We start from the raw sequence: 25,926 nt of genomic DNA, 5'->3' as shown, positions 1-25,926 counted from the left end.
GGGTGACGGAAGATAATGATGATGATGGGTGATGATGGGCGACGGAAGATAATGATGATGATGGGTGATGATGGGCGACGGAAGATAATGATGATGATGGGTGATGATGGGTGACGGAAGATAATGATGATGATGGGTGACGATGGGCGACGGAAGATAATGATGATGATGGGTGACGATGGGTGACTGAAGATAATGATGATGATGGGTGATGATGGGTGACGGAAGATAATGATGATGGGTGACGATGGGTGACGGAAGATAATGATGATGATGGGTGATGATGTGCGACGGAAGATAATGATGATGATGGGTGACGATGGGTGATGGTGGATGATTGTGACGATGGGTGATGGCGGATGATTGTGACGATGGGTGATGGCGGATGATTGTGACGATGGGTGATGGATGATTGTGACGATGGGTGATGGCGGATGATTGTGACGATGGGTGATGGCGGATGATTGTGACGATGGGCGATGGAGGATGATTGTGACGATGGGTTGTAGAAGATGATGGATGATGATGTGCACATGTGATTTGATGTTTCTTTGGTGCTTGTCGGTCCTGAGGAAGGGAGCAGAGCTCCTGAAACACATAGACCAACAATAAAGACACGTTAATCTGACTTCTGAACAGTGATCATTTGGCGCAGCATTAAACACCCCTCTCTACTTCTCTCTGTTATCTGCCTCTGGGGTGGCTGCAGCCTTGATCAAAGTTATACACGCAAATAAAGTAGGTGTGACTGTCACAACTTCTTCTGGTGAGTACATTACTCCCCTCTCCTCACCCCGCATATATTGGGGTAATACCCTATCTGCGCATTTATTTCCACTGTTTCTTCTGTTTTGATGATGGGTGATGGAAGATGCTGATGATGGGTGACGATGTGCAACAGAAGATGGTGGGTGACATGGGTGATGGAAGATTATGATGATGGGTGATGGAAGATTATGATGATGGGTGATGGAAGATTATGATGATGATGGAGGAAGATGGGCAAAGGAAGATGATGATGATGATGATGATGATGGGTGACAATGGGCGATGGAAAATTATGATGATCATGTGCAACAGAAGATGATGGGTGATGATGGGTGTCAGAAGATGATGGTGATGATGGATGATGGAAAATGAAGATGGTGATGATGGGTGATGGAAGATGATGATGGGTGATGGAAAATGATGATGGTGATGATGTAAGATGATGATGATGGGTGATGGGCAGCAGAATGTGGCGATGGGCGGCTGAAGGTGCTGGTGGGTGTCATAATTTATGATAATAAAGGAGCCATCTCATAACCCCGTCTGTTGTAAATGTCATCCGAGTGGGTGCGGGTGTGGAGCTCCCTCTTGTGGCCAGGAATGGTAATGAAGCTGAGTTGGAATCTGTGATTCAGACAGGTGATGGAATTAATTGAGAATCCAGGAAATCCTTTTGCAGATCACCATAGTTTATTTATAAATCCCAACTTACTCAGCTTCAGACGCACCCTAAAGATGCATCTTTTTAGGGTGGCCTACCGCACTCCCTAATCAATTCGATTCACATAGTCCCTCTACAACTTCTCACAACATAGCTCCACATCAAACTCCATGGCACCCAAATGCATCTCAAGGCTCTGGCCCACTGGTCCAGGAAACCATTATCTATCCCCCATGAGATGGCTGGATTGTCATTGTAAATAAGCACTTGTACCTTGCCCCTCCCCCCACCTCATTGTAGAGTGTAAGCTCTCACGAGTAGGGTTGTGTTTTTTCGTTTTTTTCCTCTAAATATTGTATTTTCTATAACTGTTACTTGTTGGAATATGATCCTCTTGAATTGTAAAGCGCTGCGGAATATGTTGGCACTATAGAAATAAAGATTATTATTATTATTATTATTATCTAGGAGAGCATTGTGTGCCTGGCGGTCGCCGGTGATAAATGTATCTGTTTGCTTCTGAAGATGGCTAAGAGATTTCCCTTCTGGTTTTCCCATTTATTCTATGCCTGAATCTACTCCAGATAAGTTTACGAGTTTCTGTGCTTAATTGCTTGATTTGCACTTAAGAGTTTTTCTGCATATTCCATTTGGTTCTATGTTTGGTTTCTTGTATGTGAGAATCTGTCTCTCTGCTTTTGTGAGTAGGGCAGTTCCTCCAGCAAGAAAGGGAGCTTGCTCCCTGTTCATATTTGGATTATTTGCACTTTAGAATATTATTTGTTCTGTGATTTTGTTTCTTCCCATTATATCTGCAGCTCTGTTTAAAAAGTCTGACACAAGAGTACCTGATATAGTGGGGAGAGACCGTGTGGTCTCAATATTTTTTATCAGGAGATTTGTATTTTTTGCAGTGGTTTTTTTTTTTGCTGGCCGCAAACAGTTATCTGTCCTGTCCTGTTCTTGTCCTGTTCTATCTATTAAGTCGGGCCTCACTTTTGCTGATCTATATTTTCTAGCTGATGTTGAGAATTGGACCCCAGAGGCCATTATGGCCTTCCAGGAGCTTAAGAAGAGGTTCACTTCTGCCCTGATCCTGCAGCAACCTGGTGCTTTTCTTCCATTTCAGGTGGAGATAGATGCCTCAGAGATGGGAGCAGGAGCTGTTTTTTGTCTTAAAGAGATCCTATAACTTCCAAACTGAAGCTTTGTGCCTTTTTTTATCTGAAATTTTCTCCATCTGAACGAAACTATGATATGGATAATCATGAATTATTGGCTATGAAGTGGGCTTTTGAATGGTGACACTGGCTGGAGGGGGCTAGACATCAAATTGTGGTGGTCACCGATCATAAGAATCTGACCTACCTTGAATCTGCCAAAAGAATGAATCGTCGGCAGGCCAGATGGGCTCTATTTTTTACATGTTTCGTTTTTGTGGTCTCTGCTACCGGGCACCAAGAATATTAAAGCCGATGTCCTCTCTAGAAGTTTCTTTGCTGATTCTCTTGATGTTGCGGAGCCATCTACCATCCTGAATGAAGGTGTGGTCCTCTCCGCCATTTTGCCCGATTTGAGGTTAGCACTTGAGAGATTTCAGGGGGGACAAACCTGAGAGATGCCCTGTGGGGAAACTGTATGTTCCTGATCAATGGAGGAGTAGAGTAATGTCCGAGATTCATTGTTCCGTATTGGCTGGTCATCCTGGGATTTTTGGGACTAGGGATCTTGTGAGTAGATATTTTTGGTGGTCTTCTTTATCTCGGGAGTTTTGTGCAATCTTGTGGGGTTTGTTCACGTTCTAGTGGGTTGTTATTGCCATTGCCTGTGCCTAAGAGACATTGGACTCCTATCGCTATGGATTTTATTTCGGATCTTCCTGTCTCACAGAGGATGACAGTTATTTGAGTTATTTGTGATAGATTTTCTAAGATGGTTCATTTGGTTCCATTGCCTAAGTTGCCGTCTTCATCAGAGTTGGTGCCCTTGTTTTTTCAATAGGTGGTTTGTTTTCATGGCATTCCTGAGAATATTGTGTCAGACAGGAGTGCAGTTTGTGTCCAGATTTTGGAGAGCATTTTGTTGTAAATTAGGAATTGAGTTGTCTTTCTCTTCTGCGTTTCATCCTCAGACCAATGGTCAGACTGAGAGAGCAAACCAGACCATGGTAACCTATGTGAGGTGTCTTGTATCTGCGGATCAGGATGACTGCGTTCCGATTTTCCATTGGCAGAGTTTGCTCTTAATAATAGGGCTAGCTCTGCTACTTTGTCTCCCTTTTTCTGCAGTTTTGGGTTTCATCCCAGGTTCTCTTCACGGCATGTTGAGGCTTCGGCCTGTCCAGGAGTTGACTCTGGTGGAGAGAATGCAGCAGATTTGGGGTCAAGTAGTAGACAAATTGTTTCAGGCCCAGGAAAATGCCCAAAGGATTGCCAACCGGCGTAGGACAGCTCGTCCCTGATTTAAATTGGGGGACATGGTTTGGTTGTCCTCCAAAAATATTCCTATGAGAGTTTCTTCTCCTAAATTTAAGCCAAGATTTATTGGGCCTTATAAGATTTCAGACATTATTAATCCCGTATCTTTCCGTTTGGCTCTCCCTGAGTCTTTTAAAATTCACGATGTTTTTCATAAGTCTTTGTTGAAGAAGCATGTGGAGCCGGCAGTTCCCACGGCGGCGCCTCCTGATCCTGTGTTGGTAGAGGGGGATCTAGAGTATGAAGTGGAGAAAATTTTGAATTCCCACCTTAATAGACGAAAGCCTCAGTACCTTGTTAAGTGGAAAGGTTATGGTCAGGAGGACAATTCTTGGGTTTTTGCTTCTGACATTCACGCTGACAGATTCGTTCGTGCTTTTCATCATGCCCATCCCGACAGAGCCGGTGGCTCCGGTGAGGATTTGGTGACCCCCTCATCAGGGGGGGAGGGGGGAACTGTTGTGAATGTCATCAGAGTGGGTTCTGGTGTGGAGCTTATTCTGGTGGCCAGGAATGGTAATTAAGCTGAGTTGGAATCTGTGACTCAGACAGGTGATGGGATTTCCTGGATTCCCAATTAATTCCATCGCAGATCAGCGTAGTGTATTTAGGAGAGCATTTGGTGCCTGGCAGTCGCCGGTGATAAATGTTCCTGCTGCTTCTGCAAATGGCTTGGAGATTTCCCTTCTGGTTTTCTCATTTATTTGGTGCCTGAATCTACTCCAGATAAGTTTAATGTTTCTGTGCTTAATTGCTAGATTTGCACAAGTGTTTCTGTATATTCCATTTGGTTCTGTGTTTGGTGTCTTGTATGTGAGGATCTGGCTTTCTGCTTTTGTAAGCAGGGCAGTTCCTCCAACACGGGAGCTTGCTCCCTGGTCAGTTTAGGATTATTTGCACTTTAGAATATTATTTGTTCTGTGATTTTGTTTCTTCCCATTATATCTGCAGTTCTGTTTAAAGTGTCTGACACAAGAGTACCTGATATAGTGGGGGAGAGTCCATGTGGTCTCAGTATTTTTTATTATCAGGAGATTGGTATTTTTGCAGGTTTTTTTGCTGGCTGCAATCAGTTATCTGTCCTGTCCTGTTCTATCTAGTAAGTCGGATCTTACCTTTGCTGATTTATATGTTCTATCTGTGTATTATGATTTCTTACATCACCGTCGTTGAGTATTGGGGGCTTGCCATTTCTTTGGGGACTGCTCCGAGGCAAGTTCGGATTCCTCATTTCTATCTTTGAGGTGTAGCAAGTTTGTCTGGCAGTGATGACGTTTCTAGGTGTGTTGGGAACAGCCCACTGCTACTTCTAGTGTTCTCCGATAGATAGGGGATTGCGGTCAGCTCAGTTTCCAACTACTCTTGTGGTTTTTTGTTTTTTCTTTATTAATGGGATTGTTCATGATTGTCCACGGTTACCAGATCATAACACCCGTCATTGGAGGGCGGCCCGGTCACCCTCATATTCAGGATTGAAGTATGGCTTCATCATGACTTGTTAGGGAAGCTTTAGTCCCACATCTGCCCCTGTTCTGCTCTGACCCCCTGGTGGGAACAGGTAATTTTATCCGATGGAGAGCCGCCACATTGTATACAACTGCATGTGAGGCGGCACTTTCCTCACCTGGATAAATGGTTCCTTTCTTAGAAGCAATATTGGCCGAGGATGTCCGACGCTCCAGCGCTGGGTGCCGGATATCAATATTGGGTTCTTGTAGGTCGTATGGTTTTGGGAGACGTATTTTTCCTTTCTTCTGTGACACAGAGAGGAGATCCACCCATCAAGGACAGAAAATCTACTGAATTAAGGGCGGAACCATCAGTTGGTTTCCTGTCTTTTAAGGGAATCTACACAAGGATGAAGGTGCAGAATGAAGATAAGCCAAGTTTGGCTGGTGGGAGAACGGCAGTATGCTGCAGCATCGATGCAGGTTTCTGGAAGTGCCGCAGCGTGTTGCGTCACCACCGGAGTCCGCTCCAGCGACTTCTACTCCGATCGCCAGGCGACGCCGTGTTCCTGCCATGGATGGTGCTGGTGATATCTTGGGATATGCAGTACCACTGGCTGACTATAGGTGGCGTGTGTCTCCCAGCTGAAGTTGCCATCATTCAGGTAGAGCCAATGGGAAGACACCACACCCTTCTTAATTCCCCTCCCGTCTGCTGCCCTCTGCCAGAGATCGTTCTGATATTCTGGCTCCTGTTCTGTGATTCCTGTGTGCTGACTTCTGCGTGTTTTCTGACTACTTCTCCTGCTGTTTTTGTACCTCGCTGCCCGATCCGGATTTGACCTCTGCTTCGTTTGCTGATTACGCCTTTGCCTGTCGATTCTGTCCCTGTTCTGCTATTCCTGGTTTTACCCTGCCTGACGACTACTCTCTGACTGCAGCCTTCCACAGGTAGTGATCTCCAGGGCCTTGTGTAATTCCAAAGGGTTTCAGGGTTCTGGGGGTCCTGCTTGGTGAGTGGCTTCCCTCGATCCTGTCCATTACAGCCTGTCTGTGTCTGTGGATCCAGGCAGGCGTACACAGCGGGTCCAATGAGGGCTCTAGTTAGAAGGCGGACGTAGGTGGCAGCAGCATACTCCATGTGTTTGTCGGCTGCTATGTCAACCTAGGCTGCACATTTGTGGGGCGCAGTGGAAGAGGCGCATCCCAACGAGCATACTAATGACATCAGAACCAGATCTGCACATGTGTGGGGCACGCTAAAAAAAGGTGCGTCCCTATGATGAGTGCACCAATGAGGTCAGAAGCTGGGTCTGCACATGTGTGGGGTGCGTTGGAAGAGGCGCATTCTAATGACCGCACTGGTGAGGTCAGAAGCTGGGTCTGCACATGTGTGGGGCACGCTGGAAGAGGCGCATCCCAACAAGCGCGCCAATGACGTCAGAAGCCGGGTCTGCACATGTGTGGGGTGCGCTGGAAGAGGCGCATCCCAACAAGCGCGCCAATGACGTCAGAAGCCGGGTCTGCACATGTGTGGGGCGTCCTGGAAGAGGCGCATCCCGATGACTGCACTGTTGACACAAGAAGCTGGGTGTGCGCATGTGCGTGGGAAGAGATCCATCTCAATAACTGCACTGGTAATGTCAGAAGCAGTGTCTACGCATGTGCAGGTGTGCTGGACGAGGCGCATCCCTATGACGAGCGCACCAGTGACATCAGAATCCAGATCTGTGCATGTGCGAGGTGCACTGGAAGAGGCGCATCCCTATGACAAGCGCACCAGTGACGTCAGAATCCAGATCTGTGCATGTGCAGGTGTGCTGGACGAGGCACATCCCTATGACGAGCGCACCAGTGACGTCAGAATCCAGATCTGTGCATGTGCAGGTGTGCTGGACGAGGCGCATCCCTATGACGAGCGCACCAGTGACGTCAGAATCCAGATCTGTGCATGTGCAGGTGTGCTGGACGAGGCACATCCCTATGACGAGCGCACCAGTGACATCAGAATCCAGATCTGTGCATGTGCAGGTGTGCTGGACGAGGCGCATCCCTATGACAAGCGCACCAGTGACGTCAGAATCCAGATCTGTGCATGTGCGAGGTGCACTGGAAGAGGCGCATCCCTATGACAAGCGCACCAGTGACGTCAGAATCCAGATCTGTGCATGTGCAGGTGTGCTGGACGAGGCACATCCCTATGACGAGCGCACCAGTGACGTCAGAATCCAGATCTGTGCATGTGCAGGTGTGCTGGACGAGGCGCATCCCTATGACGAGCGCACCAGTGACGTCAGAATCCAGATCTGTGCATGTGCAGGTGTGCTGGACGAGGCGCATCCCTATGACGAGCGCACCAGTGACGTCAGAATCCAGATCTGTGCATGTGCAGGTGCACTGGAAGAGGCGCATCCCTATGACAAGTGCACCAGTGACGTCAGAATCCAGATCTGTGCATGTGCAGGTGTGCTGGACGAGGCGCATCCCTATGACAAGCGCACCAGTGACGTCAGAATCCAGATCTGTGCATGTGCGAGGTGCACTGGAAGAGGCGCATCCCTATGACAAGCGCACCAGTGACGTCAGAATCCAGATCTGTGCATGTGCGAGGTGCACTGGAAGAGGCACATCCCTATGACGAGCGCACCAGTGACATCAGAATCCAAATCTGTGCATGTGCGAGGTGCACTGGAAGAGGCGCATCCCTATGACGAGCGCACCAGTGACATCAGAATCCAAATCTGTGCATGTGCGAGGTGCACTGGAAGAGGCGCGTCCCTATGACGAGCGCACCAGTGACATCAGAATCCAAATCTGTGCATGTGCGAGGTGCACTGGAAGAGGCGCATCCCTATGACGAGCGCACCAGTGACATCAGAATCCAGATCTGTGCATGTGCGAGGTGCACTGGAAGAGGCGCATCCCTATGACAAGTGCACCAGTGACATCAGAATCCAGATCTGTGCATGTGCGAGGTGCACTGGAAGAGGCGCATCCCTATGACGAGCGCACCAGTGACGTCAGAATCCAGATCTGTGCATGTGCGAGGTGCACTGGAAGAGGCGCATCCCTATGACAAGTGCACCAGTGACATCAGAATCCAGATCTGTGCATGTGCGAGGTGCACTGGAAGAGGCGCATCCCTATGACGAGCGCACCAGTGACGTCAGAATCCAGATCTGTGCATGTGCGAGGTGCACTGGAAGAGGCGCATCCCTATGATGAGCGCACCAGTGACGTCAGAATCCAGATCTGTGCATGTGCGAGGTGCACTGGAAGAGCCGCGTCCCTATGATGAGCGCACCAGTGACATCAGAATCCAGATCTGTGCATGTGCGAGGTGCACTGGAAGAGGCGCATCCCTATGACGAGCGCACCAGTGACATCAGAATCCAGATCTGTGCATGTGCGAGGTGCACTGGAAGAGGCGCATCCCTATGATGAGCGCACCAGTGACATCAGAATCCAGATCTGTGCATGTGCGAGGTGCACTGGAAGAGCCGCGTCCCTATGACGAGCGCACCAGTGACATCAGAATCCAGATCTGTGCATGTGCGAGGTGCACTGGAAGAGCCGCGTCCCTATGATGAGCGCACCAGTGACGTCAGAATCCAGATCTGTGCATGTGCGAGGTGCACTGGAAGAGCCGCGTCCCTATGATGAGCGCACCAGTGACGTCAGAATCCAGATCTGTGCATGTGCGAGGTGCACTGGAAGAGGCGCGTCCCTATGACGAGCGCACCAGTGACATCAGAATCCAGATCTGTGCATGTGCGAGGTGCACTGGAAGAGCCGCGTCCCTATGATGAGCGCACCAGTGACGTCAGAATCCAGATCTGTGCATGTGCGAGGTGCACTGGAAGAGCCGCGTCCCTATGATGAGCGCACCAGTGACATCAGAATCCAGATCTGTGCATGTGCGAGGTGCACTGGAAGAGCCGCGTCCCTATGACGAGCGCACCAGTGACATCAGAATCCAGATCTGTGCATGTGCGAGGTGCACTGGAAGAGCCGCGTCCCTATGATGAGCGCACCAGTGACATCAGAATCCAGATCTGTGCATGTGCGAGGTGCACTGGAAGAGCCGCGTCCCTATGACGAGCGCACCAGTGACATCAGAATCCAGATCTGTGCATGTGCAGGTGTGCTGGACGAGGCGCATCCCTATGACGAGCGCACCAGTGACATCAGAATCCAGATCTGTGCATGTGCGAGGTGCACTGGAAGAGGCGCGTCCCTATGATGAGCACACCAGTGACGTCAGAATCCAGATCTGTGCATGTGCGAGGTGCACTGGAAGAGGCGCATCCCTATGATGAGCGCACCAGTGACGTCAGAATCCAGATCTGTGCATGTGCGAGGTGCACTGGAAGAGCCGCGTCCCTATGATGAGCGCACCAGTGACGTCAGAATCCAGATCTGTGCATGTGCGAGGTGCACTGGAAGAGCCGCGTCCCTATGACGAGCGCACCAGTGACATCAGAATCCAGATCTGTGCATGTGCGAGGTGCACTGGAAGAGGCGCATCCCTATGACGAGCGCACCAGTGACATCAGAATCCAGATCTGTGCATGTGCGAGGTGCACTGGAAGAGGCGCGTCCCTATGATGAGCGCACCAGTGACGTCAGAATCCAGATCTGTGCATGTGCGAGGTGCACTGGAAGAGGCGCATCCCTATGATGAGCGCACCAGTGACGTCAGATAGCGGGGCTGCGCATGTGCGAGGTGCACTGGAAGAGGCGCATCCCTATGATGAGCGCACCAGTGACGTCAGATAGCGGGGCTGCGCGTGTGCGGGGGCGCGCTGGAAGAGGCGCACCCTGAAGACAAGTGTGCTGGGGGACTTCTGACCCGCAAGAGGCAGTTTTCATCTCTGGGGTGGAAGGCTATATGCGCACACTGCATCTTTTTTTGACTGCATCTTGAATGCATCTTTTTACCTGTGGTCACAGAAAACGCAGCTTGTGGCCCAAAAAACACATTGTTTTTGACGCTTATTTTGCCAATGCGTTTTTTTAAAGGAAAAACCAAATATGATGGGATAACTCATAGAACATATAGAATAGATAGAAAAAAAAATAACAATAAATCAATAAATAGAGCAAAAGCTAGAGGGGACAGCTATTTTTTTTTTTTAATTCTTTTTTTGACAAAAACCCTCCTCTGTCTGCTGTACCTTGGCCGGTTCTGAAAAAGACAGGGATACCATGCTTTTTTTTAATTACTGTATTTTTCGCTTTATAAGACGCACTTGTGTTCCCCCAAATTTTGGGGGAAAGTAGGGGGTGCGTCTTATAATCCGAATATACGGGGGGTATATACACTGCAGGGCCCAGGGGAGGTGGGGGCAGCTCTGGAGCGCTGCTGGGGGTAGGTGAAAGCTGCGGCGGCAGCGTTTGATCTCCTGCTCCCGCTCATATAATATGCACTGTCGCTGTCCATCACCGTGGTGCTGGAACCGCACCGCAGTGATGAGCTGGGGCAGCGGCACATATTATATGTGCCTGCGCCACCCTGTGATCGCACATGCCCCCCCCTGTGTTAGATATGGCCCCCATGCTGCTGCTCATCCTAAAATAAAAAAGCTTTACTTACCCCCTCCAGCGTTTCTCCCCGTTGTCCCTGCTTCCACTGTGATCAGGCACACAGAGATGATATCACTCTGCTGTGCCGATCACATGACCGGCACCGAGAACCAGGAAGTGAAGGAGGAGCAGAAGCACGGAGGGAGACAGGAGGGAGGACAGCGCTGAGAAGGTAAGGAACGAATATTTTATTTTACTATGGGCAGCAGCATGAGGGCGATATCTAACACAGGGGGACTTGTGCGATCTATAGGGGCCATGGGCAGCACAGGGGAGCGTGTGCAATCCATAGGGGGCCATAGGCAGCACAGGGGAACGTGTGCAATCCATAGGGGGCCATAGGCAGCACAGGGGAACGTGTGCAATCCATAGGGGGCCATAGGCAGCACAGGGGAACGTGTGCAATCCATAGGGGGCCATAGGCAGCACAGGGGAACGTGTGCGATCCATAGGGGGCCATAGGCAGCATAGAGGGACGTGTGCAATCCATGGGGGGCCAAAGGCAGCGCAGGGAACCGTGTGCAATCCATAGGGGGTCATGGGCAGCACAGGGGAATGTGTGTAATCCATAGGGGGCCATGGGCAGCACAGGGGAACGTGTGCAAACCATAGGGGGCCATGGGCAGCACAGGGGGACGTGTGCCAGCAATAGGAGACTTGTGCCAGGCTGCCAGCAATAGGGGACGCATGCCAGCACAGGGGGACATGTGCCATAAATAGGGGATGTGTGCCAACAATGGGGGACATGTGGCATCACTGGGGGACGTGTGCCAGCACAAGGGGGCGATATTCAATATAAGGGGGCCATATCCAGATTAAGGAGGCTAATTTTTGGATGAGGGACATATACCCTATATGATTTGTTAGACGGACACTGGCATTATAAGATGGACCCCATTTAACATTAAAAAAAAAATCTCTTTTCCTTCACCAAATTTGGGGGTGCGTCTTATAAAGCGAAAAATACGGTATTTGATTTATTTAAATTTAAATAAAATTTTTAAAAAATGACGTGGGGTCTCCTCAAATTTTTCAAAAACCTGCCGAGGTACAGCAGACAACTGGGGGCTGATATTATTAGGCTATGTGCGCACGTTGCGTAATTACATGCAGTTACGCTGCGCTTTGTAGCTCAGCGTAACTGCATGCGTCCTGCGTCCCCTGCATAATCTATGAAGATTATGCAGGAGCCGTGCGCACGTGGCGTATTAAAGCGCAGCGCTTCGGCTGCTGCCCGAAGCGCGCGTTTTAAGAAGTGACATGTCACTTCTTTTGTGCGTATTGGTTGTAATGTCGGTCTCTCTCTCTGTCTGTCGGTCTCTGTGTCTCCCTGTTGGTCTGTCTCTGTCGGTCTATCCCTCTCCCCCCGTCTCTCATACTCACCGATCAGCTGCACGGCTGTCACTGCTCTGGCGGCTTTTACTATTTTGAAAATGCCGGCCGTCCATTATTCAATCTCGTATTCCCTGCTTTCCCCGCCCACCGGCGCCTATGATTGGTTGCAGTCAGACACTCCCCCATGCTGAGTGATAGCTGTCTCTCTGCAACCAGTCACAGCAGCCGGTGGGCGGGTCTATTAGTGCAGTAAAATAAATAAATAAAAAAAAAAACGGCGTGCGGTCCCCCCCCAATTTTGATACCAGCCAGGGTAAAGCCACACGGCTGAAGGCTGGTATTCTCAGGATGGGGAGCCCCACATTATGGGGAGCCCCCCAGCCTAAAAATATCAGCCAGCAGCCGCCCGGAATTGCCGCATGGATTAGATGCGACAGTCCCGGGACTGTACCCGGCTCATCCAGAACTGCCCTGGTGCGGTGGCAATCTGGGTAATAAGGAGTTAATGGCAGCAGCCCATAGCTGCCACTAAGTCCTAGTTAATCGTTGCAGGCGTCTGAGACACCCCCAATGATTAACCTGGTGAAAGTAAATAAACACCTACACCCGAAAAATCCTTTATTTGAAATAAAAGACAAAAAAACACCCTCTTTCACCACTTTATTAAAATCCGCAAATACCCCTCCAGGTCCGGCGTGATCCATGAGGTCCCGCGACACATCCAGCTCTGCGACATGAAGCTGACCGGAGCGGCAGTACAACACCGCCGCTCCTGTCCGCTCCATGCAGCAACTAAAGGGAGTCGCTCTGGCAGCGGGGACGTCACTGAGGTAATGCCTGTGTGTGTGTGTGTGCGGGGATGATGAGGGCTGTAGTGTCGGGCTGTGTGCGGGGATGTCGGGTTGTGTACGGGAATGTCGGGATGTGTGCGGGGATGTCGGGTTGTGTACGGGAATGTCGGGTTGTGTACGGGAATGTCGGGATGTGTGCGGGGATGTGTGCGGGGATGTCGGCGGTAATGTCGGGATGTGTGCGTGGATGTGTGTGCGGGGATGTCGGGATGTGCGGGGATGTCGGCGGTAATGTCGGGATGTGTGCGGGGATGTCGGGATGTGTGCGGGGATGTCGGGTTGTGTACGGGAATGTCGGGTTGTGTACGGGAATGTCGGGTTGTGTGCGGGGATGTGTGCGGGGATGTCGGCGGTAATGTCGGGATGTGTGCGTGGATGTGTGTGCGGGGATGTCGGGATGTGTGCGGGGATGTATGCGGGAATGTCGGCGGTAATGTCGGGATGTGTGCGTGGATGTGTGTGCGGGGATGTCGGGTTGTGTGCGGGGATGTCGGGATGTGTGCGGGAATGTCGGAGTTAATGTCGGGATGTGTGCGGGGATGTCGGGATGTGTGCGGGGATGTCGGGATGTGTGCGGGGATGTCGGGATGTGTGCGGGGATGTCGGGATGTGTGCGGGGATGTCGGGATGTGTGCGGAGATGTCGGGTTGTGTGCGGGGATGTGTGCGGGGATGTCGGGATGTGTGCGGGGATGTCGGGATGTGTGCGGGGATGTCGGGATGTGTGCGGGAATGTCGGGATGTGTGCGGGAATGTCGGAGTTAATGTCGGGATGTGTGCGGGGATGTCGGGATGTGTGCGGGGATGTCGGGATGTGTGCGGGGATGTGTGCGGGGATGTGTACGGGGATGTCGGGATGTGTACGGGGATGTCGGGATGTGTACGGGGATGTCGGGATGTGTGCGGGGATGTCGGGATGTGTGCGGGGATGTCGGGATGTGTGCGGGGATGTCGGGATGTGTGCGGGGATGTCGGGATGTGTGCGGGGATGTCGGGTTGTGTGCGGGGATGTCGGGATGTGTGCGGGGATGTCGGGATGTGTGCGGGGATGTCGGGATGTGTGCGGGGATGTCGGGATGTGTACGGGGATGTCGGGTTGTGTGCGGGGATGTCGGCGGTAATGTCGGGTTGTGTGCGGGGATGTCGGGATGTGTGCGGGGATGTCGGGATGTGTGCGGGGATGTCGGGATGTGTGCGGGGATGTCGGGATGTGTGCGGGGATGTCGGGATGTGTGCGGGGATGTCGGGATGTGTGCGGGAATGTCGGGATGTGTGCGGGGATGTCGGGATGTGTGCGGGAATGTCGGGATGTGTGCGGGAATGTCGGAGTTAATGTCGGGATGTGTGCGGGGATGTCGGGATGTGTGCGGGGATGTGTGCGGGGATGTGTGCGGGGATGTGTACGGGGATGTCGGGATGTGTACGGGGATGTCGGGATGTGTACGGGGATGTCGGGATGTGTGCGGGGATGTCGGGATGTGTGCGGGGATGTCGGGATGTGTGCGGGGATGTCGGGATGTGTGCGGGGATGTGTGCGGGGATGTGTACGGGGATGTCGGGATGTGTACGGGAATGTCGGGATGTGTGCGGGGATGTCGGGATGTGTGCGGGAATGTCGGGATGTGTGCGGGAATGTCGGAGTTAATGTCGGGATGTGTGCGGGGATGTCGGGATGTGTGCGGGGATGTGTGCGGGGATGTGTACGGGGATGTCGGGATGTGTACGGGGATGTCGGGATGTGTACGGGGATGTCGGGATGTGTGCGGGGATGTCGGGATGTGTGCGGGGATGTCGGGATGTGTGCGGGGATGTCGGGATGTGTGCGGGGATGTCGGGATGTGTGCGGGGATGTCGGGTTGTGTGCGGGGATGTCGGGATGTGTGCGGGGATGTCGGGATGTGTGCGGGGATGTCGGGATGTGTGCGGGGATGTCGGGATGTGTACGGGGATGTCGGGTTGTGTGCGGGGATGTCGGCGGTAATGTCGGGTTGTGTGCGGGGATGTCGGGATGTGTGCGGGGATGTCGGGATGTGTGCGGGGATGTCGGGATGTGTGCGGGGATGTCGGGATGTGTGCGGGGATGTCGGGATGTGTGCGGGGGATGTCGGGATGTGTGCGGGGATGTCGGGATGTGTGCGGGGATGTCGGGATGTGTGCGGGGATGTTGGGATGTGTGCGGGGATGTTGGGATGTGTGCGGGGATGTCGGGATGTGTGCGGGGATGTCGGGATGTGTGCGGGGATGTCGGGATGTGTGCGGGGATGTCGGGTTGTGTGCGGGGATGTCGGGATGTGTACGGGGATGTCGGGTTGTGTGCGGGGATGTCGGCGGTAATGTCGGGTTGTGTGCGGGGATGTCGGCGGTAATGTCGGGTTGTGTGCGGGGATGTCGGCGGTAATGTCGGGTTGTGTGCGGGGATGTCGGGATGTGTGCGGGGATGTCGGGATGTGTGCGGGGATGTCGGGTTGTGTGCGGGGATGTCGGGATGTGTGCGGGGATGTCGGGACGTGTGCGGGGATGTCGGCGGTAATGTCGGGTTGTGTGCGGGGATGTCGGCGGTAATGTCGGGTTGTGTGCGGGGATGTCGGGATGTGTGCGGGGATGTCGGGATGTGTGCGGGAATGTCGGGATGTGTGCGGGAATGTCGGAGTTAATGTCGGGATGTGTGCGGGGATGTCGGGATGTGTGCGGGGATGTGTGCGGGGATGTGTACGGGGATGTCGGGATGTGTACGGGGATGTCGGGATGTGTACGGGGATGTCGGGATGTGTGCGGGGATGTCGGGATGTGTGCGGGGATGTCGGGATGTGTGCGGGGATGTCGGGATGTGTGCGGGGATGTCGGGATGTGTGCGGGGATGTCGGGTTGTGTGCGGGGATGTCGGGATGTGTGCGGGGATGTCGGGATGTGTGCGGGGATGTCGGGATGTGTGCGGGGATGTCGGGATGTGTACGGGGATGTCGGGTTGTGTGCGGGGATGTCGGCGGTAATGTCGGGTTGTGTGCGGGGATGTCGGGATGTGTGCGGGGATGTCGGGATGTGTGCGGGGATGTCGGGATGTGTGCGGGGATGTCGGGATGTGTGCGGGGATGTCGGGATGTGTGCGGGGGATGTCGGGATGTGTGCGGGGATGTCGGGATGTGTGCGGGGATGTTGGGATGTGTGCGGGGATGTTGGGATGTGTGCGGGGATGTTGGGATGTGTGCGGGGATGTCGGGATGTGTGCGGGGATGTCGGGATGTGTGCGGGGATGTCGGGATGTGTGCGGGGATGTCGGGTTGTGTGCGGGGATGTCGGGATGTGTACGGGGATGTCGGGTTGTGTGCGGGGATGTCGGCGGTAATGTCGGGACGTGTGCGGGGATGTCGGCGGTAATGTCGGGTTGTGTGCGGGGATGTCGGCGGTAATGTCGGGTTGTGTGCGGGGATGTCGGGATGTGTGCGGGGATGTCGGGATGTGTGCGGGGATGTCGGGTTGTGTGCGGGGATGTCGGGTTGTGTGCGGGGATGTCGGGATGTGTGCGGGGATGTCGGGACGTGTGCGGGGATGTCGGGACGTGTGCGGGGATGTCGGGACGTGTGCGGGGATGTCGGGACGTGTGCGGGGATGTCGGGACGTGTGCGGGGATGTCGGGACGTGTGCGGGGATGTCGGGACGTGTGCGGGGATGTCGGGACGTGTGCGGGGATGTCGGGACGTGTGCGGGGATGTCGGGACGTGTGCGGGGATGTCGGGACGTGTGCGGGGATGTCGGGACGTGTGCGGGGATGTCGGGACGTGTGCGGGGATGTCGGGACGTGTGCGGGGATGTCGGGACGTGTGCGGGGATGTCGGGACGTGTGCGGGGATGTCGGGACGTGTGCGGGGATGTCGGGACGTGTGCGGGGATGTCGGGACGTGTGCGGGGATGTCGGGTTGTGTGCGGGGATGTCGGGTTGTGTGCGGGGATGTCGGGATGTGTGCGGGGATGTCGGGATGTGTGCGGGGATGTCGGGATGTGTGCGGGGATGTCGGGATGTGTGCGGGGATGTCGGGATGTGTGCGGGGATGTCGGGATGTGTGCGGGGATGTCGGGATGTGTGCGGGGATGTCGGCGGTAATGTCGGGTTGTGTGCGGGGATGTCGGCGGTAATGTCGGGTTGTGTGCGGGGATGTCGGGATGTGTGCGGGGATGTCGGCGGTAATGTCGGGATGTGTGCGGGGATGTCGGGATGTGTACGGGGATGTCGGGATGTGTGCGGGGATGTCGGGATGTGTGCGGGGATGTCGGGATGTGTGCGGGGATGTCGGGATGTGTGCGGGGATGTCGGGATGTGTGCGGGGATGTCGGGATGTGTGCGGGGATGTCGGGATGTGTGCGGGGATGTCGGGATGTGTGCGGGGATGTCGGGATGTGTGCGGGGATGTCGGGATGTGTGCGGGGATGTCGGGATGTGTGCGGGGATGTCGGGATGTGTGCGGGGATGTCGGGATGTGTGCGGGGATGTCGGGATGTGTGCGGGGATGTCGGGATGTCGGCGGTAATGTCGGGATGTGTGCGGGGATGTGTGCGGGGATGTGTGCGGGGATGTCGGCGGTAATGTCGGGATGTGTGCGGGGATGTCGGCGGTACTGTCGGGATGTGTGCGGGGATGTCGGGATGTGCGGGGATGTCGGCGGTAATGTCGGGATGTGTACGGGGATGTTGGGATGTGTGCGGGGATGTCGGCGGTAATGTCGGGATGTGTGTGGGGACGTCACTCAGGTTACCCGCGGCCACACGTCTCGGGTGGAGGACTCGAGTTCGCCGCGGGTAACCTGAGTGATGGCACCGGTGATCGCGTGGCTCACTGCAGTCACTCAGATTTGCGGTCACAGGTGAGTCCTTCACCTGTAACCGCAAATCAAGCCGCGGCACACAGACAGCCGCGCGATCACAATGAAGTCGGGTGAAGTTCATTCTGATCGCGCGGCTGTCTCCCGCAGCCAGCCATGTGCTCTTTTTGACATTCCGGTCCCAGTCGGCTCTGCTGCAAGTCTATGGGGATGCAGCAGAGCTGAGTGGGACCGCACTGTCAGTGCGCTCTGGATGCTTTTCCCATGGCAGAGAAAGCATCCAGAACGCATGAATTCTGCAGGAATGTGCGCACGTTGCGTTCTGCCGAATGCGTCTCAGAACGCAGCTTTTCGGCTGAGTTCTGAGACTCACATGCAGTGACTATTTACGCTGTGTAATAGAACGCAACGTGCGCACATAGCCTTAGAGTGCGACAGGCTATGGTTATTGGCCCTTTCCAGCCTAACAATAGCAGCCCACAGCTGCCTCAGAAGTGGCTCATCCATAAGATTCCGGCTCTTCCCGTTGCCCTGGTTGCGGTGACCATTGGGGTAAAAAGGAGTCTACCTGGGCAATGGACAGTCTTCCTTCTTATACCCCTGAGACCATTGGAGTCTTCACGATTGGTGCATAAGACTGAGCTCTTGTTGGCTAGATTGCAAGCCATATACAAAATATCCCTAGTAGTAATGGTCTCTGGCAGAGACAAGGTCATCGCATCTAGCAATATACATAATGATACAATGGGAGGTTCGCATAATTGATTTGTCTGGGTATCTGACCTTCACTGGCCAAGGTAATTGAGTCAACAAGAACTTTAACACTAGACTCCTAAGAGTCTTGTAGAAACAATGAGGGGCTTATCCCCTGTTTATAAACAAACTATCATCATGTCTGGCTGAATTTTAAGAAACTTAACCCATGCTAGGCACTGACAGAGTGCATGTCGTCACAACCGGATCCTGTGGATTGAATGTGCAACGCATGCAACTGCAATTGCTATTTTACTGGATCCCTCTACTTCTACATGCGATGGATGCAGGGGAACACAGAATTTATCGGCCAGCACTGATCAGGAGTCAGCTGAACTCCTGATCTCACAGCCCACACACGCTGCGATGGATACATGTTAACAGTCACTGCCTGCTGCCGTTCACGTGTGACCGTGTGCGGGCTGTGTGGTCAGGAGTTCAGCTTAGTTCAGATCAGCTGACTCCAGTGTTGGCTGATTACTTGTTCTGTGTCCCCCTGCATCCATCGTAGCGTGTGCGGCCTGTGATGTCAGCTGAGTTCAGATCAGGTGACTCCAGTGCCGGACGAACTCAGCTGACCTCACAGCCCGCACACGCTGCGATGGATACATGTTAACAGTCACTGCCTGCTGCCGTTCACATGTGACCGTGTGCGGGCTGTGTGGTCAGGAGTTCAGCTGAGTTCAGATCAGCTGACTCCAGTGTTGGCTGATTACTTGTTCTGTGTCCCCCTGCATCCATCGTAGCGTGTGCGGCCTGTGATGTCAGCTGAGTTCAGATCAGGTGACTCCAGTGCCGGACGAACTCAGCTGACCTCACAGCCCGCACACGCTGCGATGGATACATGTTAACAGTCACTGCCTGCTGCCGTTCACATGTGACCGTGTGCGGGCTGTGTGGTCAGGAGTTCACCTGAGTTCAGATCAGCTGACTCCAGTGTTGGCTGATTACTTGTTGTGTGTCCCCCTGCTTCTATTGTAGCGTGTGCGGCCTGTGATGTCAGCTGAGTTAAGATCAGGTGACTACAGTGCCGGACGAACTCAGCTGACCTCACAGCCCGCACATGCTGCGATGGATGCAGGGGAGCACAGAACAAGTAATCGTCCGATACTGGAGTCATCTAATTACTTGTTCTGCTGGCTGTGTAGTAGTGTAGGGGATAAGTGAGCAGTAAAATGCTCGGGTGCTCGACGGGCAAAGCCCATGTCGATTATATTTTAAATTCATAAAAAAAAATTAAAAAAACCCCCACAAACAGCCCTAACCAGGGTTACTGGTAAAAAAAAAAATGCGTGGGCTCCCTCTGCATTTTCTATTGCTAAGGGTAACCCAAGCAGTTGCTGGCTGCTAACCCCCACTGCTTGGTGTTACCTTCACTGGCAATGGAAAATCCAGGCCCTTTTTTACTTTTATTTTTTTTTTATTTTATTTATTTTTTGCCCAAAAACTAAGAAAACAATGACGTGGGCTTCACCCTATTCTTGTATGCTAGCCAGGTACAGCAGGCAGGTACGGGCTGCCCCCAACCCCCAGCCCCTAGTTGTACCGGGCTGGGAACCAAAAATATAGGGAAGCCCTTTTTTTAATTTCATGAAATAAAAAAAAAATGATGTGGGCTTTGCCTAATTTTTGTGTCCAGCCAGGTACAACTAGGCAGCTGGGGATTGGAATCCGCAGCTTAGGGTGGCCCAAGCTTTCTCAAGATGAATTGTGATGGCGGGCGGGATGAATTGTGATGGCGGCCGGGATGAATTGTGATGGCGGCCGGGATGAATTGTGATGGCGGGCGGGATGAATTGTGATGGCGGGCGGGATGAATTGTGATGGCGGGCGGGATGAATTGTGATGGCGGGCGGGATGTATTGTGATGGCGGGAGGGATGAATTGTGATGGCGGGCGGGATGAATTGTGATGGCGGGCGGGATGAATTGTGATGGCGGGCGGGATGAAGGCTGGTGGCGGCGGGCGGGATGAAGGCTGGTGGCGGCGGGCGGGATGAAGGCTGGTGGCGGGCAGGATGAAGGCTGGTGGCGGGCGTTGATTATTTTGACTTTTTTCCTAAGTGAGGAGTCGGAAGATATCTGAATTGAAAGCAGGTTTCTTGTTAATACCTCGCTAGCAGTGAGACCAGTCAGCAGATCAGCAGTTGTCCGCGTTGTCTGACGTCTCGTGATCTAGTTTATGTAGACTATTCCCATTATTGCTTCCATCATAGAACAAACCTAGAAAGTGTCAGTTACAATTTGTAAGAATGAACGGGACCTTCCCTGGACACAGAACACACACATTTTTCTGGTGTAACCTTTGTAAATTCCTTTTGTGGTTATTTCTCAGAAATCTAGTCACAAGCTCGGCCACGAAGTTTACCACAAAGTCTATTAACCCCTTCACGACCGGCCGATTTTTCGCTTTCCGTTTTTTTTCGCCATTCTTTTTCTGAGAGACGTAACGTTTTTATTTTTCAGTTAACATGGTCATGTGAGGGCTCATTTTTTGCGCAACGAGCTCTACTTTTAAATTAAACCATCAGTTTTACCATATAGTGTACTGGAAAACGGCAAGAAAAATTCCAAATGCAGAAAAATTGCAAAAAAAGTGCGATAGCACTATGGTTTTTGAGATTTTATTCACTGTGTTCACTAAATGGTAAAACTGATGTGTGGGTGTGATGCCTCAGGTCAGTGCGAGTTCGTAGACACCAAACATGTATAGGTTTAAAAAAAAATCGGAAGTTTGTCCGAAAAAGTGGCACACGTTTTACGCCATGTTCCGTGACCCGTTGCGTTCTCATTTTTCGGGATCTATGGCTCAGTGACTGCTTATTTTTTGCGTCTTGAGCTGACGTTTTTAACGGTACTATTTTTGCGCAGATGCTACGTTTTGATCGCCTCTTATTGCATTTTGCGCAAAAGTTGTGGCGATAAAAAAACGTCGTTTTGGCGTTTGGAATTTTTTTGCCGCTACGCCGTATACTGATCAGATTAATTGATTTTTTGATATTGATATTTTGATAGATCGGGCGTTTCTGAACGCGGCGATACCAAATGTGTGTATATTTTTTATTTTTTTAACCCTTTAATTTTCAATGGGGCGAATGGGGGGGTGATTTGAACTTTTAGGTTTTTTTTTTTTTTTTTTTTTTTTTTTAACTTTTTAAAACTTCTTTATTTAACTTTTTTTTTTTTTTTATTTTACTAGTCCCCCTAGGGGGCTATCGCGATCAGCAATCCGATCGCTCTGCAGTATCTGCTGATCACAGCTACAAGCCTGTAAACAGCAGATACGCTGTCTTTCTCTTTTGCTGTGCCACTGGCACAGCGAAAGTGAAAGCAAGTCAGGTGTAGTACAGGAGTCATCCCATGACCCTGTGCTACCATGACAACTATCGGAAGTCACGTGATCGCGTCACGTGACTTCCGGTATCGGGCGGTAAGTAAAAGTTTACCGCGATCGCGCTTATAATGGCGCTGTCACATATTGACAGCGCCAGATAAGGGGTTAAACGGCATGAGCAGATAACGATTCTGCTCGTGCCTAGCAGGCACACATCTCAGCTGTGAAAATCAGCTGAGATGTGCGCCGATCGCGGCATGCTGCCGGCATACCGCTGGCAGTAACGTTATGACCGCTAGGGCGTAATTTTACGGCCCGCGGTCGTTAAGGGGTTAAATAGGAAAAGCGGTTTTGTTTCTTAACTGCAAAATATAACACTTTTTAGGGTATGTGCACACACTGCAGGTTAGGTGGAGAAGTTTTCTGCACCAAAACTGCACCTTGTGGCAGAAAAACGCACCAGGATGATGGATATTAGTGATGATGCACAGGATGATGGGAGATGTTGGTTGTCATAATTGTATTTTTAATATAGGACCGTCCTATAAAGAACCATAGCTTTATCATAATTTGGAAAAAGCACTACACAGTGCGAAACGTGCGTCGGAGAGGGTGTGGGACACTTTCTTGCATTCTGATTTGCCCCGTAGGTATATGTTTTGGTCTGTTACTTTGTTGCCATCAGATCTCTTTGAATTTTGTATCTTTGTAAACACACTTGTGTTAATATATACGTATTTATAATTATACCATTACTGTTGGTTTTTATATGGGGCAATATTCATATTAATATTTATTATAATATGTGAAATTTATGGTGTTCCCAACATAATAATATTGATATTTTTAACCCCTTTTGTGGGGCCTTCTTCCTTATGACATACTGTCTGTTTTTATATTTTACTATCATTAAAGGTTAAAAAAAATTATATTGACTACTTTTTCTTGCTGGTGATTTATAATTTGGAAAGGGAACAAGAGCTAGCATTCTACATCTGCCCCCTGTTCCGCTACGACCCCCTGGAGTGAAAACGTAATTGAAATGCGTCATCTGATGGAGAGCTGACACAGAGTCTGACAACAAGGCTTGGTGGTGGCACTTTCACCCCTGTGTGGAGTACTCGTCCTCTGTTCAAAAGACCCAGAGTAGACAGGAGGGCACCGGATTATCAGAGGCAAAGGTCCTACAACTATCTACAATTATGGGAGATACATTTTCAACAGTGTGATCCTGAGGGGAACAAAATGCATGTTCTTGCATTGCTGTGTGATCTGCATCAGCCCCAAACTAATATCGTCCAGATGTAGGAAACATGGCATGTACAACCCCCTATCTATGGAAAGCTAAAATCATGATCGGAAATGTCATCCTCAGTCTGTCAGGATGATGGGAAAGTGTTATCCCAAGTGTGTCAGGAGGATGGAAGCATGTTATTCCTGTCTGGGAGGCGGCGGAGACGAGGGTGGTAGGCGGCGGAGACGAGGGTGGTAGGCGGCGGAGACGAGGGTGGTAGGCGGCGGAGACGAGGGTGGGAGGCGGCGGAGACGAGGGTGGGAGGCGGCGCAGATTAAGGTGGCAGAAGGCTGACACTATGATGTTATGATGGTGAAAACGATTAGAAATGATTGGTGATGAGGGTCGTGGGTGATGATAGATAATGTTGAGCTGATGGTGAAAATATGATGAAAATGAATGATTATCATGTTGATGGGGTAATGGGTTGTGATAATGACAAGGTGAGTGATTAGGAATATACCCAGTTATAATGTTGATGATGAACATATTGAGAGACAATGTTAATGACGATGGGTGATGATGAGAATATTGATGAGGATGATGATAATGGTGATGATGAGAATATTGATGAGGATGATGATAATGGTGATGATGAGAATATTGATGAGGATGATGATGGCATTTTCCTTGCTTCCTGTCTTCAGCGTTCCCGAGCACAGAGCTGTCAGCAGTGGTCAGTAATGCCATCCTATCTGCTTATCACGGGAATCTGTTGAGCGTGAGTCTGGGGTCTCCTCCACCTGCGGCCGAGCACTCTCCTCCCACCTCTAATGACGCTCTGCTTTTCCACGAGAAGTGTGGCACGCTCATAAAGCTCAGCAACGGTAACAAGACAGCCGAACGGAGGAGACCGCTTGATGAGTTCAACAACGGCGTGGTGATGACCAACCGCCCCCTGAAGGATTGCGAGATGTTTGAGGTGGGGGACATGTATGGATCTGTTTGCAGCTTTCCTTGGTTGGGGGGATGGATCAGTCTGCAGCTTTCCTTGGTTGGGGGGATGGATCAGTCTGCAGCTTTCCTTGGTGAGGAGAGGGATGGATCAGTCTGCAGCTTTCCTTGGTGAGGAGAGGGATGGATCAGTTTGCAGCTTTCCTTGGTGAGGAGAGGGATGGATCAGTCTGCAGCTTTCCTTGGTGAGGAGAGGGATGGATCAGTTTGCAGCTTTCCTTGGTGAGGAGAGGGATGGATCAGTTTGCAGCTTTCCTTGGTTGGGGGGGATGGATCAGTCTGCAGCTTTCCTTGGTGAGGAGAGGGATGGATCAGTCTGCAGCTTTCCTTGGTGAGGAGAGGGATGGATCAGTCTGCAGCTTTCCTTGGTGAGGAGAGGGATGGATCAGTCTGCAGCTTTCCTTGGTTGGGGGGGATGGATCAGTCTGCAGCTTTCCTTGGTGAGGAGAGGGATGGATCAGTCTGCAGCTTTCCTTGGTGAGGAGAGGGATGGATCAGTCTGCAGCTTTCCTTGGTGAGGAGAGGGATGGATCAGTCTGCAGCTTTCCTTGGTGAGCAGAGGTATGGATCAGTTTGCAGCTTTCCTTGGTGAGGAGAGGGATGGATCAGTCTGCAGCTTTCCTTGGTGAGGAGAGGGATGGATCAGTCTGCAGCTTTCCTTGGTGAGGAGAGGGATGGATCAGTCTGCAGCTTTCCTTGGTGAGGAGAGGGATGGATCAGTCTGCAGCTTTCCTTGGTGAGGAGAGGGATGATCAGTCTGCAGCTTTCCTTGGTGAGGAGAGGGACGGATCAGTCTGCAGCTTTCCTTGGTGAGGAGAGGGATGGATCAGTCTGCAGCTTTCCTTGGTGAGGAGAGGGATGGATCAGTCTGCAGCTTTCCTTGGTGAGGAGAGGGATGGATCAGTTGCAGCTTTCCTTGGTGAGGAGAGGTATGGATCAGTCTGCAGCTTTCCTTGGTGAGGAGAGGGACGGATCAGTCTGCAGCTTTCCTTGGTGAGGAGAGGGATGGATCAGTCTGCAGCTTTCCTTGGTGAGGAGAGGGATGGATCAGTCTGCAGCTTTCCTTGGTGAGGAGAGGGATGGATCAGTCTGCAGCTTTCCTTGGTGAGGAGAGGGATGGATCAGTCTGCAGCTTTCCTTGGTGAGGAGAGGGATGGATCAGTCTGCTGCTTTCCTTGGTGAGGAGAGGGATGGATCAGTTTGCAGCTTTGCTTGGTGAGGATAGGGATGGATCAGTTTGCAGCTTTCCTTGGTGAGGAGAGGGATGGATCAGTCTGCAGCTTTCCTTGGTGAGGAGAGGGATGGATCAGTCTGCAGCTTTCCTTGGTGAGGAGAGGGATGGATCAGTCTGCAGCTTTGCTTGGTGAGGAGAGGGATGGATCAGTTTGCAGCTTTCCTTGGTGAGGAGAGGGATGGATCAGTCTGCAGCTTTCCTTGGTGAGGAGAGGGATGGATCAGTCTGCTGCTTTCCTTGGTGAGGAGAGGGATGGATCAGTCTGCAGATTTCCTTGGTGAGGAGAGAGATGGATCAGTCTGCAGCTTTCCTTGGTGAGGAGAGGGATGGATCAGTCTGCAGCTTTCCTTGGTGAGGGGAATGGATCAGTCTGCAGCTTTCCTTGGTGAGGAGAGGGATGGATCAGTCTGCTGCTTTCC

At 51.8% G+C, this 25,926-nt stretch overlaps 1 protein-coding gene across 1 annotated transcript in view; it reads left to right on the top strand.

The window, feature by feature from the left end:
- Nucleotides 1-25,926, top strand: part of NEURL4 (neuralized E3 ubiquitin protein ligase 4) — a 203,518-nt gene that overhangs the window by 62,826 nt on the left and 114,766 nt on the right. Inside the window, exon 3 of the mRNA XM_075332000.1 lies at nucleotides 23,967-24,241. Coding sequence (XP_075188115.1) covers nucleotides 23,967-24,241 — 275 coding nt within the window. The remainder of the gene's footprint in view (nucleotides 1-23,966; nucleotides 24,242-25,926) is intronic.

This window comes from Anomaloglossus baeobatrachus, unplaced genomic scaffold (assembly GCF_048569485.1).
Source record: "Anomaloglossus baeobatrachus isolate aAnoBae1 unplaced genomic scaffold, aAnoBae1.hap1 Scaffold_138, whole genome shotgun sequence".
NCBI lineage: Eukaryota > Metazoa > Chordata > Amphibia > Anura > Aromobatidae > Anomaloglossus > Anomaloglossus baeobatrachus.
Note: the sequence above shows the minus strand (reverse complement) of the source record. Positions and strands in the feature narration are given on the sequence as shown.